Source organism: Mustelus asterias, chromosome 2, assembly GCF_964213995.1.
Source record: "Mustelus asterias chromosome 2, sMusAst1.hap1.1, whole genome shotgun sequence".
Taxonomy (NCBI): domain Eukaryota; kingdom Metazoa; phylum Chordata; class Chondrichthyes; order Carcharhiniformes; family Triakidae; genus Mustelus; species Mustelus asterias.
Genome location: NC_135802.1, coordinates 60958684 through 60975221, shown reverse-complemented (window position 1 = coordinate 60975221; position 16538 = coordinate 60958684). Strand labels below are relative to the sequence as shown.

The 16538-nt window shown below is 42.4% G+C and overlaps 1 protein-coding gene across 6 annotated transcripts in view; it reads right to left on the bottom strand.

Annotated features, from left to right (window-relative positions):
* LOC144508221 (serine/threonine-protein phosphatase 6 regulatory ankyrin repeat subunit A-like) overlaps nucleotides 1-16538 on the bottom strand; it is a 219696-nt gene that overhangs the window by 12524 nt on the left and 190634 nt on the right. For all 6 annotated transcript variants that reach the window (XM_078236052.1, XM_078236060.1, XM_078236075.1 and 3 more), the window contains 6 exons: nucleotides 16260-16374; nucleotides 13600-13819; nucleotides 8670-8757; nucleotides 8495-8578; nucleotides 5362-5507; nucleotides 1628-1710 (listed from right to left, as the gene is read on the bottom strand). In XM_078236052.1, coding sequence (XP_078092178.1) covers nucleotides 1628-1710; nucleotides 5362-5507; nucleotides 8495-8578; nucleotides 8670-8757; nucleotides 13600-13819; nucleotides 16260-16374 — 736 coding nt within the window. The remainder of the gene's footprint in view (nucleotides 1-1627; nucleotides 1711-5361; nucleotides 5508-8494; nucleotides 8579-8669; nucleotides 8758-13599; nucleotides 13820-16259; nucleotides 16375-16538) is intronic.

Sequence of the window (16538 nt, the reverse complement as noted above, 5' to 3'; positions counted from 1 at the left end):
TCTGTTCTGCCATTCACGCATTCTCATCACTTAATGGAAACTTCCAGCACCTTCTCAGCTTTCTGTATCCTCATTTTACATTCCCTTAGTCCCATTCCGCCATTCAACATCGAAATGTTGGCTCTATTCTCTCCCCACAGATGCTGTCATACCTGAGATTTTCCAGCATTCTCTGTTTTTGTTTCAGATTCCAGCATTCACAGTACTTTGCTTTTATGTAAGAATGCTTCGATATTTTAATTCATAATTCATCTTATAATTCAACTCTCAAACTGTCCAAAAATATTAAATTTACTCAATCTGGCATTTCAGGTGTTTCTTTAATTCACCTTTTCAATTATTTTCTACCCTCATTATTCCCATCTATTTTCTTTGACTGTTCAAGTTTGGAACGCAGAGTCTTGGAGTTGTACAGCGCAGAAAAAGCCCTTCGGCCCACAATAATAACCAATAATGCAGAACTGTAGTCACTGAGGGTGAGATTAAAGGAATTTTAATTCTGTAACTTGCTGCAGTTCACTGCTCCCTCCCAAAAGTGAAATGATTAACTCGTCAGAAGTCAAAATTTAAAAGAATCTGAATTTCATTACCAGTTTAGAAATATGCATACCTATTTGCTATAGGAAGGATGTCTTGTGAAGCAGAGGGTAATGGTCCCTGCTTCCGAGTCAGAACTTCTGGGTTTCAGTCCAACCCCAGGATCTGATTGCCAATTGCATTAATAATGTAACCAAAGAGGTTGAGTATCAACCTGAAAATCCTTCCAACACACACCAATAATGGTACGTGGTAACAGCAGGAGAAGTTTTTGGTCAGCATTTGAGCCTCCACCAGCACCATCTATAGCTCCAGACTATCACATACATATAAAAGTGCTTGTTGCCACAGCAACTCGAATTCCAAGTGAACTGTAATACACTAACACCACCTGGTACAAGTATCAACTTCTGCATTGAAGCAAAAATCTTAAAATAATTTTATGGTAGCCCTCGATTTGAAATAAAATGATCTTGGTTATGAGGCTGAACCATGACCTTACTGAAGACATTTTTACTATATTTAGCACTTTGCTGACACAGTCTCAGCTGCAAGCCACCACTCGTGGCAAACTCAATCTTTTAGGCTGCCCTCAATCTGTCTTTTAGCTTTGCATTGTCTTGTTGGTTCCCTCTAATACACAAAATTGGTTTGACCATAGGTCAGTGAGCACAGGGGTGATGGTAAACAGAATGTGGTGTGAGTAAGGATATGGGTAGCAGATTTTTGGATGAGCTCAAAAATATGAAGGTTGGCCAAGGTGGAATAATTGAGACTAGTGATAACAAAGGCATGTATGGGAAATTCAGCAGTAAATGAGTTGATGCAATATTGCGGAAAGGTGATGCTTTGGAAATGGAAGCAGTCTAACTTGGTGATAGAGTGGTCATGGGGTTGAAAGCTCAGCTCAGTGTTGAAATTAGATATCACTGCTGCAAACAATCTGTTTTATCCTCAGCCAGTGACCAGGGAACACTTAAATTACAATTGCATATTTAGATAACAAAATATTAAATACTCGCTAATTATCAACACTATAAAATTGAGAAGTTCTGCTGTGTACCTAAAATTTTCGAGGTTCGACACTCACCTTGCTACAAGCCAAATGGAGGGCTGTGTTCTTGTTCATATCTTGCAGAGTAAGGTTGGCCTTTGCACTGCTAACTAATACCTCTAGAATAGAACAACAAACATCGATTATTTTAAATTTCAGCACAAAGACTCCATTAAAATGAACACTCCATGAATGAAAAGTCCCATTTATCACATTGGATTTACCTTCAATGAATTGTTTGAATATATGGGTAAAAGCATGGGCAATTGAGGATGGGTAGTAAATGCTGACCTAGCCAGTGATGCCCACATCCCATAAATGAATAAAATCCTACAGTGTGCCTCTTGCTGACTGGACTTGGGCCTGGATCCGTACGATAATTAGTATGGGCGACACATTGCAATTAAAAACATTAACAGTTGAAGTAAATTTATAAACAATATAACTACCACCCAATATTGAAGTTGAATGGTATGTAGGGCTATTTAAGTAAAAGAACAAATTTCCAAATTTTCCACCGTCACGATGGCACAGTGGTTAGCACTGCTGCCTCACAACGCCAGGGACCTGGGTTCAATTCCGGCCTTGGTAACAGTCTCTGTGGAGTTTGCATGTTCTTCCTGTATCTGCATGGGTTTCCGCCAGATGCTCTAGTTTCCCTCCACAGTCCAAAGATGTGCAGGTTAGGTGGATTGGCTATGCTAAATTGCCCCTTAGTGTCCAAAGATGTGTAGGTAAGGTGGATTAGGGGCTACTGGGAACAATGATCGGGTGAGCAGGCTGTGTGGGGGATGGAGCTGCATAAGATGCTGAGTTTCCCAGTGGTGGAACTGATGTCTAATGGCTGCCTGCGAATGCAGGTGAGCAACACATTTAAATTATTAAGATCACTATTAGTCACTTCTCTTGCCTGCTCATATTTTGCCATCGATGGAGCGGATGTGTGGGAAGGCTGCTAGATTTGTAGAAGCAACCTCCATGTGATTGTCAAGGGGTGGCAGTCATCAGAACTGGCAATTCCATTACTCAGAGAGGGGGCTACAGACAGCGAAGGCTGACCCCTAACACCAATGAGTCCCTAGAGGGAGCTGCTTTCTTAACCCATCTGATTTTTAACTTTATATACCATGTTGAAGGTCTCTCTCTATACCAAGCTACCTCAGTGCTGCGGGCCATCTGACTGGGCCAGCAGCAGCTGCAGTCTTTCCATCGAATGATGGAATGGACTTGATGGGCTGAATGGCCTAATTCTGCTCCTATATCTTATGATGTGGAGATGCCGGCGTTGGACTGGGGTAAACACAGTAAGAAGTTTAACAACACCAGGTTAAAGTCCAACAGGTTTATTTGGTAGCAAAAGCCACACAAGCTTTCGAGGCTCTGAGCCCCTTCTTCAGGTGAGTGGGAATTCTGTTCACAAACAGAACTTATAAGACACAGACTCAATTTACATGAATAATGGTTGGAATGCGAATACTTACAACTAATCCTACGGACAAGCCCTCCGTATACACAGGATCTGCTCGGATGAGGAGGATCGCAACAGACACCTCCAGACGCTGAAAGATGCCCTCATAAGAACAGGATATGGCGCTAGACTCATTGATCAACAGTTCCAACGCGCCACAGCGAAAAACCGCACCGACCTCCTCAGAAGACAAACACGGGACACAGTGGACAGAGTACCCTTCGTTGTCCAGTACTTCCCCGGAGCGGAGAAGCTACGGCATCTCCTCCGGAGCCTTCAACATGTCATTGATGAAGACGAACATCTCGCCAAGGCCATCCCCACACCCCCACTTCTTGCCTTCAAACAACCGCACAACCTCAAACAGACCATTGTCCGCAGCAAACTACCCAGCCTTCAGGAGAACAGTGACCAAGACACCACACAACCCTGCCACAGCAACCTCTGCAAGACGTGCCGGATCATCGACACAGATGCCATCATCTCACGTGAGAACACCATCCACCAGGTACACGGTACATACTCTTGCAACTCGGCCAACGTTGTCTACCTGATACGCTGCAAGAAAGGATGTCCCGAGGCATGGTACATTGGGGAAACTATGCAGACGCTGCGACAACGGATGAATGAACACCGCTCGACAATCACCAGGCAAGACTGTTCTCTTCCTGTTGGGGAGCACTTCAGCGGTCACGGGCATTCGGCCTCTGATATTCGGGTAAGCGTTCTCCAAGGCGGCCTTCGCGACACACGACAGCGCAGAGTCGCGGAGCAGAAACTGATAGCCAGGTTCCGCACACACAAGGACGGCCTCAACCGGGATATTGGGTTTATGTCACACTATTTCACATAAATATTTCTGCTTTTTTCCTCCTGAGTCTTTATCATGCGATCCTAGAATCAGAATTTATGTCACACTATTTGTAACTCCCACAGTTGCGTGGACCTGCAGAGTTTCACTGGCTGTCTTGTCTGGAGACAATACACATCTTTTTAGCCTGTCTTGATGCTCTCTCCACTCCCATTGTTTTGTTTCTTAAAGACTGGATTAGTTGTAAGTATTCGCATTCCAACCATTATTCATGTAAATTGAGTCTGTGTCTTATAAGTTCTGTTTGTGAACAGAATTCCCACTCACCTGAAGAAGGGGCTCAGAGCCTCGAAAGCTTGTGTGGCTTTTGCTACCAAATAAACCTGTTGGACTTTAACCTGGTGTTGTTAAACTTCTTACTGCCTATATCTTATGAGCATTGTGCTTAACTGGATGGCGATCCTGGAGGCACTCAATTCAGAGGCAGACAATAAAATTACTGAGCCAGTCCCCATTCAGCAAGTCATGCTTTGGGGCACTAATTTTGTCCCAATTTCAGGGTCTGGTAGCTTGCCGTAAAATCCTGTCCCCGATGATTTTGAACTGCTCTGTCAAATCTCTTCTATATTTTCTCATCAATCCCAGCTTCTTCAATCTTTCCATGTAACAAGTTCCTCATTCCTGGAATAATTCTAGAAAATCTTTCCTCAATCCTCTCCAAGGCCTTCACATTTTTCTTAAAGTGCGGTCCCCAGAATTGGACACAATACTCCAGTTGTGGCCAAAGCAGTATTTTACACAGGCTTGTCAAACTTTCCTTATTTTGTACACTTACAATTCTATTTATGAAGTCCAGAATTCTGTACGTTTTTTTTTCCAAACTGATTTCTCAAACTGGCTTGTCACCTTCAATATACCCCCAGGTCCCTCTGCTCCTACACCCCTTTATTTTCTATTGCCTCTCCGCTTTCTATCAAAATGTATCACTTTGCATTTCTCCGCAATAAACGTTACCTGTGACGTGTCAGTCAATTCCATCAGCCTATGTCCTCTTGAAATCTATCACTATTCTGCTCATGGTTCACAATACTTCCAAGTTTTGTGTAATCTGCAAGCATTGAAGTTGTGCCCTCTGCGCCCAAATTCAGGTTATTCATATACATCACAAAAAGCAATGATCCTAGGATGGGTCACGAGGAATCCACTGTATAGGTTCTTCTAATCCAAACAACATCTCATCACCACTAGTGCATCCTGTCCTTTAGCCAATCTCATATCCATACTGCCACTGTGCCTTTCATTCTGTGGCCTTCAACTGTGCTGACCAGCCTAAAATGTAGCAGTTTATCAAACACATTTGAAAGTAAAGTGGTTAACGAAGGTCTGCAAAAAGACCACAATTCTAAAGCAAATTGCTTGATAATTTCAGCAAGGTTCAGGTAATTAAGCCACTTCCTTGATAAAGTAACAAGTTATCGAACAATATCTCACCAACAGCATTAGTCTGCCCATTCTCAGCTGCCATCATAATCGGCGTTTTCCCAGTCGAATCTGCAGTATTTACTTGAGCATTATGGCTGAGTAGAAGTTGTAAACATTCAACATGATCTGTGAAAGCTGCAGCATGAAGAGGGGTTCTGTAGAGAATAAAACAGCCAAATTATAATTGTTTCATTGTGTTCATTCTCTTTTCTCCAATGTTAGGAAGGATGAATTACTTGCTGGGTTACATTTCAAATCACTGCATTATTCCACACACAAAATATCTCAATATTATCCAAAACATCTCATCTCTTCCAGATTCCACAGTCTGTTACACAATTAGTGAAAATAAATTAATTGATCCATTGGTTGTGGAATTGCTTAGCTCTATCACATGTTGCCTATGTTGCCTGGTGGGCAAGTAGTCCTGTGTTGTAGCTTTACCAGGTTGATGCCTCATTTTTAGTTATGCCTGGTGCTGTTCATGGCATTTCCTCCTGTGCTCTTCATTGAACCAAGGTTAATCCCCTACCTTGGTGATAATGGTCGAGTGGGGATATGCTGGGCCGCGAGATTACAGATTGTGGGTGAGTACAATTACCTCGTGGTTACCCAGTCTTGAGATACAAGATCTGTTCGAAGTCTATCCCACTCGGCAGTGCCACACAACACAATGGAGAATATTCTCAATGTGAAGACGGGACTTGTCTTCACAAGGACTGTGCGATGGTCACTCTTAATTATACTGTCATAAAAGGATACATCTGTGGCAAGCAGATTGGGGAGGACAAAGACAAGGATGTTTTTCCCCTCACAATCTGCCAAAGATCCAGTCTAGCAATTATGTCCTTTAGGATTCAGCCAGCTTGGTCTGTATTGGTATTACCGAGCCGTTTGTCAGTTAATGTTGAAGACCCCCACGCAGAGTACACTCTACACCTTTGCCACTCAGTGCTTCTTCCAAGCGGTGTTCAACATTAAGGAGTACTGATTCATCAGTTAAAGACTGCAGGAGGGGGCGGAGGGAGAGGGAAGAGGGAGGTAAGTGGTAATTAGCAGATGGTTTCCTTGCCCATGTTTGACCTGATGCCATGAGATTTCATGGAGTCCAGAATTTATCTTGAGGACTCCCAGGGCAACTCCTTCCCGACTGCATACCACTATGTTGCCACATCTCGCGAGATTTCTTGCCATTGGGACAGGACATCCAGGGATGGCGATATGTCTGGAACATTATCTGTTAGTCATATTCACAGAATCAGACCTATGTCAGACCGTTGCTTGACTAACCTGTGAAACAGCTCCTCCCAAAGTAAAAAGACAGGTTTTTGATACCAAATTTGATTAAGTCACTATTTTGTATTGGCATTATACTCCCCTCAGATTTCATGTTGCTTTCAAAGAACAAAGAACAATACAGCACAGGAACAGGCCCTTCGGCCCTCCAAGCCTGCGCCGCTCCCCGGTCCAGGATTGAATCCTGAATCCAGGATCCCCGCCCAATTTTCCAGCCTATCTACATCCTAATATCCTATCCACCGAGCTGTCCTTCACAGCTACGATGCTTTGTTCATCACAACCTATTAACTCACCCCCACCCCACCATTCCAGACCATGTGATCTCCAGGGAGAGGCGAAAACCCAGAGTGAAAACCCCAGGGCCAATATGGGGAAAAAAAATCTGGGAAATTCCTCTCCGACCCCCTGTGGCGATCGAAACGAGTCCAGGAGATCACACTGGCCCTGATCAGAAAATACTTCCCAACCCTATTCATTTCCACTTCTGCTTTACGAACACCATCTGAATTCCCTGCCCCCGAGACAGGTTCCCAACTATCCGCAGTCTCGCTCTGTACTGGCACCAGCAAGATGATCATAGAATGAAGCCTTGAAACGAGAAACAAAGAACAATTAGCCCGCGCCACTCCCTGGTCCAAACTAGACCACTCTTTTGTATCCCTCCATTCCCACTCCGTTCATATAGCTGTCTAGATAAGTCTTAAACATTCCCAGTGTGTCCGCCTCCACCACCTTGCCCGGCAACACATTCCAGGCCCCCACGACCCTCTGTGTAAAATATGTCCTTCTGATATCTGTGTTAAACCTCCCCCCCTTCACCTTGAACCTATGACCCCTCGTGAACGTCACCACCGACCCGGGGAAAAGCTTCCCACCGTTCACCCTATCTATGCCTTTCATAATTTTATACACCTCTATTAAGTCTCCCCTCATCCTCCGTCTTTCCAAGGAGAACAACCCCAGTTTCCCCAATCTCTCCTCATAACCAAGCCCCTCCATACCAGGCAACATCCTGGTAAACCTCCTCTGTACTCTCTCCAAAGCCTCCACGTCCTTCTGGTAGTGTGGCGACCAGAACTGGACGCAGTATTCCAAATGCGGCCGAACCAACGTTCTATACATCTGCAACATCAGACCCCAACTTTTATACTCTATGCCCCGTCCTATAAAGGCAAGCATGCCATATGCCTTCTTCACCACCTTCTCCACCTGTGACGTCACCTTCAAAGATCTGTGGACTTGCACACCCAGGTCCCTCTGCGTCTCTACACCCTTTATGGTTCTTCCATTTATCGTGTAGCTCCTCCCTACATTATTCCCACCAAAATGCATCACTTCGCATTTATCAGGATTGAACTCCATCTGCCATTTCTTTGCCCAAATTTCCAGCCTATCTATATCCTTCTGTAGCCTCTGACAATGTTCCTCAATATCTGCAAGTCCTGCCAGTTTTGTGTCGTCTGCAAACTTACTGATCACCCCAGTTACTCCTTCTTCCAGATCATTTATATAAATCACAAACAGCAGAGGTCCCAATACAGAGCCCTGCGGTACACCACTAGTCACAGGCCTCCAGCCGGAAAAAGACCCTTCCACTACCACCCTCTGTCTTCTATGACCAAGCCAGTTCTCCACCCATCTAGCCACCTCCCCCTTTATCCCATGAGATCCAACCTTTTTCACTAGCCTACCTTTCTGCTTAATCTTTGTGAACAAGAATTTTGAGAATCTAACTGAGCAAAGTGAAAATTGGTTTGCTACATTTAATATGACAACAGGAATTACAGTTTTCAATGGCATATGGGGATTAAATGTGAAAATTCTACTGTTAACATTCCATTACCTTCCTTTTCCATCTGTAGAGTTTACAATGCTGGCACCTAAAACGTCTATTAACATTTCTGCTGAACCTTCATTGTCATTTATTCTGAAAAGGAACAAAAAATGCCAGTTAAAGGATATGTTTAATTGAATACTGAGTAATAATTCAGATTATAATGGCTTTGAAAAAAACTTACACAGCACAGTGCAATGGATTAAAAGAGTTGCCTTCCAGTTTTTGAAAAACCTCCTGTTCCAGCAGAAGTTCTACACAGGTATCATGGCCTAGAGGAGAGAAGAAAACTCTTTATACCATTTAGTACTTTTACCCTCATAAGACATAAGAGCAGAATTAGGCCACTCAGCCCATCGAGTCTGCTCCGCCATTCAATCATGGCTGATATTTTTCTCATCCCCATTATCCTGCCTTTTCCCCATAATCCCTGATCCCCTTATTAACCAAAAGCCTATCTATCTCAGTATTGTACAGCAACACTGTAGCAATCTCTCAAGAAAGCATACCAGAAATGAAAAACATTTCACAATGAAGACTGCAGGCACCTTGGGGTTCTTTTCTACTTTGTAGTATGCTATATAAAAATTACAGCATTGCTGTATCATGATACATTATCTGATTCTCAGTTTTAATTGTTGAATGTATTAGGCACAGGGCAATGCAATAACAGCTCCATACAAAAATATTTGTAGCTTTATGGCCTTGGATTTAATATCCAAATAAAGGAGGCAAATTGTGGTATTCAACTATTTTGTATGTATTTACTGCAGAACCAAGGAATATAAAATGCTGTGTAAAAGGCTATAGCAGTCACTAGTAAGGAATGACAAAAAAATTTCAAGAGTATTAGAAATAACTGGTTATAGGTATGGTGAAAAATTAAGAGACCAGTTCTGAGCAACAATACAAAATGTCTTCATGTTTACTCTTTGACTGACCATACTGACTTCTGTTGGGAGGATGGAAATCTCTGCAATAATGAAAACGATCTGTAATGATCTGATCCTTCCAAAGAGGACACGGTAATGAAGAAAAGAAGCTTGAGGTTATCTTTGTTCTCACTGTTCTTTGGAACAGTGAGTGGCTTTAGCAGTGGATAATTGGGTCCATAATATTTAATGTGGCCCAATTAGACCTGGTGATGGAGGATCCAGTAAAACCAGTGACGTGTGGGATGCACTCAAGTCTGCATTCCTTGTACTCAAGTGGGCAAAAACAAAGTCATTTCATAAGAAAACGTGATTTGGGGGAAGTTTTTTTTCTGAATAAGTCAGCATTGATGGGGAGTGTGGATGGTGAGGGACACAAGCAAGTGTACGGAGATGGCTTTGTTTGTGACTGGGACCTAGGAAATAGAGGAGAGTATTCAAACAGCAATATTGCATATAGTTTCTTGCTAAATTTTAATGACAGTTTTTTTAAGTAGCTTAGTTTAGCTTATTTATGAGTGTCACAAGTAGGCTTACATTAACACTGCAACAAAGTTACTGTGAAAATCCCTAGTCACCACACTCCTGCGCCTGTCCGGGTACACTAAGGGAGAATTTAGCATGACCAATACACCTAACCAGCACGTCTTTCGGACTGTGGGACAAAACCAGGGCACCTGGAGGAAACTCACGTGGACACGGGGAGAACGTGCAGCCAGATTTTTAAAAATTAATTCATGGGACAATGGCATCACTGGCTGGCCAGCATTTATTGCCAATCCCTAGTTGCCTGAGGGCAGTTAACTACATTGCTGTGGCTCTGGAGTCACATGTAGACCAGGCTGGATCAGGATGGCAGATTTCCTTCCCTAAAGGACATTAGTAAATTTGATGGGTTTTTCCAACAACCGACAATGGTTACATGGTCATCAGTCGTTTCTTAATTCCAGATTTTTAAAAATTGAATTCAAATTCCGCCATCTGCCGTGGTGGAATCCTGGGTCCCCAGAACATTAGCTGAGTTTCTGAATTAATAATCAAGCGATAATACCACTAAACCAATACCTCTCCTTTATAAGGGGATAAGACAACTATTCAAATTTTATCCTCTTGGCAGCAGAGCATTGCTCAGTTTTGTGCAGTTATTTAAAATGTCTCCATGCACACAACATCCATTATACCACCCTCATCAATCCTCCTTGTTACTTCTTCAAAACATTTGATTAAGTTAGTAAAACATGGCCTTCCCCTAACAAAACCATGCTGATATCCCCAATTAATCCCTTCCTTTCTAAGCGAGTTTATCCGGTGTCTCAGAATTGATTCTAATAATTTGCCCACCACCAAAGTCAGACTGACCAGCCTTTGGCCTGTTCCTCGCACTCCTTTTTAACTAATGGTACAAGGTTTGCAGACCTCCACTCCTCTGGTATCTCCCCTGTATATATTGAGGATTGGAAAATGATCCTCAGAGCATCTGCTGTTTCCTTCCTAGCTTACTTTTAACAGTCTGGGATCGAATCCAGCCGGCCCTGGTGATTTATCCACATTCATGGACAGTCCCTTCAGTAATTCTCTCAGTATGTTTACTGTATCTAATATTTCACAATCCTCCTCCTTAACTAGAATATCTCCATTATCCTTCTCCTTTCCAAAGTGAGAGACAAAGTACTCATTAAGAACCCTACCCACATCTTCTGCATCCATGCACAAGTTATTTGTACATCTCTCACATGTCCTACTCTTTTCTGTAATTATCCTCTTGCTCTTAATGTACCAATAAAACATATTTGGGTTTTCCTTGACTTGCCAATATTTTTTCATTTTCTCTCTCTCTGCTTCCCTAATTCCCTTTTTCACGTCACCCCTGTAACTTTCGATTTTCTAGGCTTTCTATATTATTCTACAGTTTTTTGTGACTGTCATAAGCTTTCTTTTTCTATGTGTATCTGGATAACCAGGGGGCTTTAGTTTTGGCAGTACCACCCTTTTTCTTAGTTGGGACATGTCTACACTGTGCCCATAGAATCTCACGTTTGAATGCCTCCCACTGATTTTCTTCTAAGGAGCTGTATCCAGTCCACTTTCACCAGATTACTTCTCAGCTTTGTAAAATTTGTCCTGCTCCAATTTGGAACTTCTACTCCTGTTCTATCTTTGTCCTTTTCCATAATTATGCTAAATCTTACTGAATTATGGTCACTATCTCCTAGACACCCACTACTACTTCATCCATTTGTCTTCTTGATTTCCTAAGACTAAATCTAGAATTGCATTCCCTCTCATTGGGCTTATTACATACTGGCTAAAAAGTTTTCTTCAATGCAGTTCAAGAATTTTGAGTCTTCTGTGCGTTTCACACTGTATCCCAGTTGATGTTAGAATAACTGAAGTCTCCTATTACTGTTGCCCTTTTGTTTTTACACTAAGAAATTTACCTACATATTTGCTCTTCTATCTCCTTCTCAGTATTTGGGGGCTATAGTAGACGTCTAGCAATGTAACTGCGCCTTTTCTATTTCTAAGCTGAACACACATTTAGTATATTATCCCTCCTCAAAGCTGCAATTGATTCCTTATCCAATAATACTATACCCTCACCTTTTTTATTCCCCCTCTATCCTGCCTGAGAGCTCTATACCCAGGGATATTGAGCTGCCAATTTTATCCCTCTTTAAGTCAAGTTTCCTTTATAGGAATGATATAATGCCACTATGTGTCAATCAATGCCCTCAGCTCATTGGCTTGATTCACCATACTCATTGCATTTATATATAAAACCTTTTAACACTACCAAATTCCTGTACTGTATACTTTTTAACCTTTGCTTCTTCTGGCTTTTGGAGTCACTCGCTAATTTTCTGTCTCCGATTCTCTGCTCTGAATTTGCCCTCAGGTTCCCCCCCCCCCCCCGCTAATCTAGTTTAAACTATCCCCAATAGTACTGGGAAAGCTCCCTGCGACGATATCCATCCCTATTCTATTCAGGCGTAGGCTGTCCAGATTTGTACAGATCCAGCAATCCCCAGAACCAGTCCCAATGCCTCAGAAATCTGATGTCTTCTCTCCTATATCAGTTTTCCAACCATGTGTTCAATCCTTCAATTCTCCTATTTCTATGATCACCATGCACATAGAACTGGGAGTAATCCTAAGATTATTGCTTTAGAGGTCCTCCTTTTGAATCTCCTTCTTAGCTCCCTAATATCTGCTTTCAAGACCTCGTCTCAATGTGGACCACAGCCTCTGGCCTTTCACTCTCTTTCAGAAGAATGCCCCGCAGAATGTCCTGCTTGATGACATCCTTGACCCTGGCACCACAGAGGCAACATATCACCTGGAGTCTCACCTATGGCCACAGAAATGCCTGCTTGTTACCCACACTAACGAATCCCTTATCACTCCTGCTCTTCCTTCCCTCCCATACAGCTGAGCCAATCGTGATGCCACAAACTTGAATATAACTGCTTCCTTTGAGGAACCAACACTCTCACCAGTAACCAAAACGGAAAACCAATTAGCGAGCTGATCCCAGGGGATTTCTGCACTACCTGCCTGGTACTCTTGGACTGCCTGACAATCACCCATTTCCTTTCTGCTTCTGTGCTCCCAAGCTGTGTTGTGATCACCTCTGTGACTATGTTATCCACGAAGTTCTCAGCCTCGCAGATGCGCCACAGTGACTCCAGCTGCTGCTCAAACTCTGAAATCCAGAGCAAACCCTCAGAGCCCAGAGACACAAAAACAGAAGACCAAAAAAAGAGACACCAACTTTTATGCAATGCTCAATGGTACACAGCATTGAAGAACTATGGTGTGATACAATTAATGATATTCTTCAAAATAAATAGTGGGGAGATGGTAATCAGAAACAAGGTAAGAGAAGAGACCTCCGAGGTTCCAAAGTGCAGGTACTATTCGAAAATAATGGACACAAGTATGAAGGCAGAAATAACTAATAATGCATATACGGTACAGAGGAACAAAAGAGTAACAATTGCATTTTTGAACAGCAAAAGGACAAATGGGAGCATACATTTTCTGCAGAGAGATTCATTTCAGAACTGATTCAGTGATTTGTAATACAGTTAAGTGAGGAGGATTTCTTGCTGTTGGCTTTGAATGTAAACTGCAAATCAACATAATTTATTTGCAAGCCAGAGAGAAGTTGAACTTATTTACCATTATAACAAGCCCAGTGCAGAGGTGTGTAACCATGATTGTCTGAAACTGTAGGAACAATATCCATCGAGGATGCAGCTTGAAGTAATGCCCCAAGTACGCCTACGTGTCCACAAGCAGCTGCCAAGTGCAGAGATGTGCGGCCCTTGCAGTCCCGAATTAAGAAGTTAGCATTGTGTTGAAGTAAAGCTTCCACACACTCTTCATGACCAGTTACTGCCTATAAAACAAAATTTTTATAATAATAACTCCAACTATGTAAAGTGTAAAATTGTGTTGCTTCAGCAGGATAAATAACATTCGCAATCTATCCAGTTCACGTGTGAATATATTCAACTTGCTGAAGAAACCACAACTCACAATTTATGAAAACTACCAACTATATTTAAAACACTCAATAGTCTGGTATGTTTACATTTATCCAAGGGAGCAATGGTACTTTTGCTTATTCTTTTAAAAATAAAATCTGACTGGTCAGTTCTGTAGGAACCTGGTTTCAAGCAGTCCACGGACTGAGTTACGTGCATTTGGTTCCATGCCATCTTTATGCAAAAATATCACCAACAGTTACTATGAAGTTGATTTGCTGACAAAGTATGTGCTAACTAAGAAAGCAAGAGCTATTTCAGTGGTCAGGGCCAATGTATCATAAGACCAATGTACCATTCAAATACGAAACGGACAATTACTTTATGCAACATTTCTATTCACATCAGTAAACCATGCAGGCTTTTTATACAAGTTATAAATCATGCATTTTCTCCAAAAGAGTATTTCCAAGTTTCTATACTTCTCAAACCTTAAATATTCATAACATATTCTTAAAGCCAGTTTTGTGCAATATAGTTACAGGAGATCCATTTATAACGTTTTGCTGAAAAAAGTGACACGTTGTCATAATCCAATCATTCAACCTGCCTGGTTTGAATTTAAGAGTTTCACAGAATCACAGAATATTACAGTGCAGAAGAGGTCCTTCGGCCCATCGAGTCTGCACCGACACATGAAATGCCCTGATCTGCCCACCTCATCCCACTTGCCAGCACTTGGCCCATAGCCTTGAATGTTATGGAGTGCCAAGTGCTCATCCAGGTACTTTTTAAAGGATGTGAGGCATCCTGCCTCCACCACCTTCCCAGGTAGCGCATTCCAGACCATCACCACCCTCTGAGTAAAAAGGTTTTTCCTCAAATCCCCCCTAAACCTCCCACCCCTCACTTTTAATTTGCGTCCCTTCGTAACTGACTCTTCAGCTAAAGGGAACAACTGCTCCTTATCCACCCTGTCCGTGCCCCTCATAATCCTGAACACCTCAATCAGGTTGCCCCTCAGTCTTCTCTGTTCCAACGAAAACAACCCAAGCCTATCCAACCTCTCTTCATAACTTAAATGTTCCATCCCAGGCAGCATCCTGGTGAATCTCCACTGCACGCCCTCCAGTAAGTTCATGTCCTTCCTATAATGAGGCGACCAGACTTGCACACAGTACTCCAGCTATGGCCTCACCAAAGTTCTATACAACTCCATCATGACCTCTCTGTTTTTGTAATCTATACCCCGATTGATAAAGGCATGTGTGCCACATGCCTTTTTCACCGCCCTATTTACCTGCCTTTCCGCCTTCAGAGATCTATGGACAAACACGCCAAGGTCCCTTTCTTCTTCGGAACCTCCCAGTGTCAGACCTTTCATAGTATTCTTCCTTGTCAAATTACTCCTTCCAAAGTGCATCTCCTCACATTTTTCAGGGTTAAATTCCATCTGCCACTTACACACCCATTTGACCATCTCGTCTATATCGTCCTAACCCAAGACACTCAACCTCACTGTTAACCACCCGGCCAATCCTTGTGTCATCGGCAAACTTACTGATCCTATCCCCCACATAGTCATCAATGTCATTTATACAAATGACGAACAATAGGGGGCCCAGCACGGATCCCTGGCCACTGGCCTCCAGTCACTAAAGCAGCTGTCTGTCATCACCCTCTCTGTCTCTTACCGCTAAACCAATTATGTATCCACCTTGTCAGATCACCCTGTATCCCATGTGCATTAGTCTTCTTTTGGCAGCCTTCGTTTGGCAGTTAACTATCAGTCCTTGGTGCATTCTCCATGGCAACGCCTATACCAATCAGAGCCCGCTTACCAACCAATCAGCACTCATTTCTCATGCAGCATAAATTGTTGTTCCCTTTATAATTTGGTATTCTTGCAAATTGTCCTGATGAGTGCAAGAAGAAAAGCTTCAACATCATGTTTCTTTTATGAGCAGTACTTAAGTTCTGTATTAACGAACAACAAGTATTCAGTTTATTATATGCCTGCCTGTTTATCCCTAATTCTCTGCTGTGTGATTCAGCAACTAAAAGCCAGTTAGAAATACAAACCATGCATTAGTAGCTGAGACTGGGGTATGTTATCATTTACAATTTAGGTAGCAACTGTAGCCTCTTTCAAAAGCATCTCAACGATTTCTTCATATTTGAGTGAATGACGGCTTCTGTCCATCTCGGGAGCCAATGGACTGCACCTAGGGTGTTACGTCACTTCTGCATTGAACATCATCTGTTATGGCAGTAGAGGCCAATGCATGAGTGGAATTCGTGAATTCATGTTTATACAATGAATTAAGAGCCAGACCATCAAAAAGTACTCACCCCTCTGTGTAATGCAGTTCTCCCCCATTTGTCTTTGGCATCTACATTTGCACCTTTAAGAAGTGAGCATACACAATCCGTATGTCCATTCAAAACTGACAGCATTAGAGGAGTTCTACAACAAAGAAACAAGTCAAACTAGTTATATGCCAAATTTACATCATGTATGCAAGTTTTTTTAAGGCAAACATATAGCATAAGAAAATTAACTGTTTAGTTCATGTATTTTGAGTGCATATTATGGATATTGGTAATATAATGAAAATGTACAGTAGAATA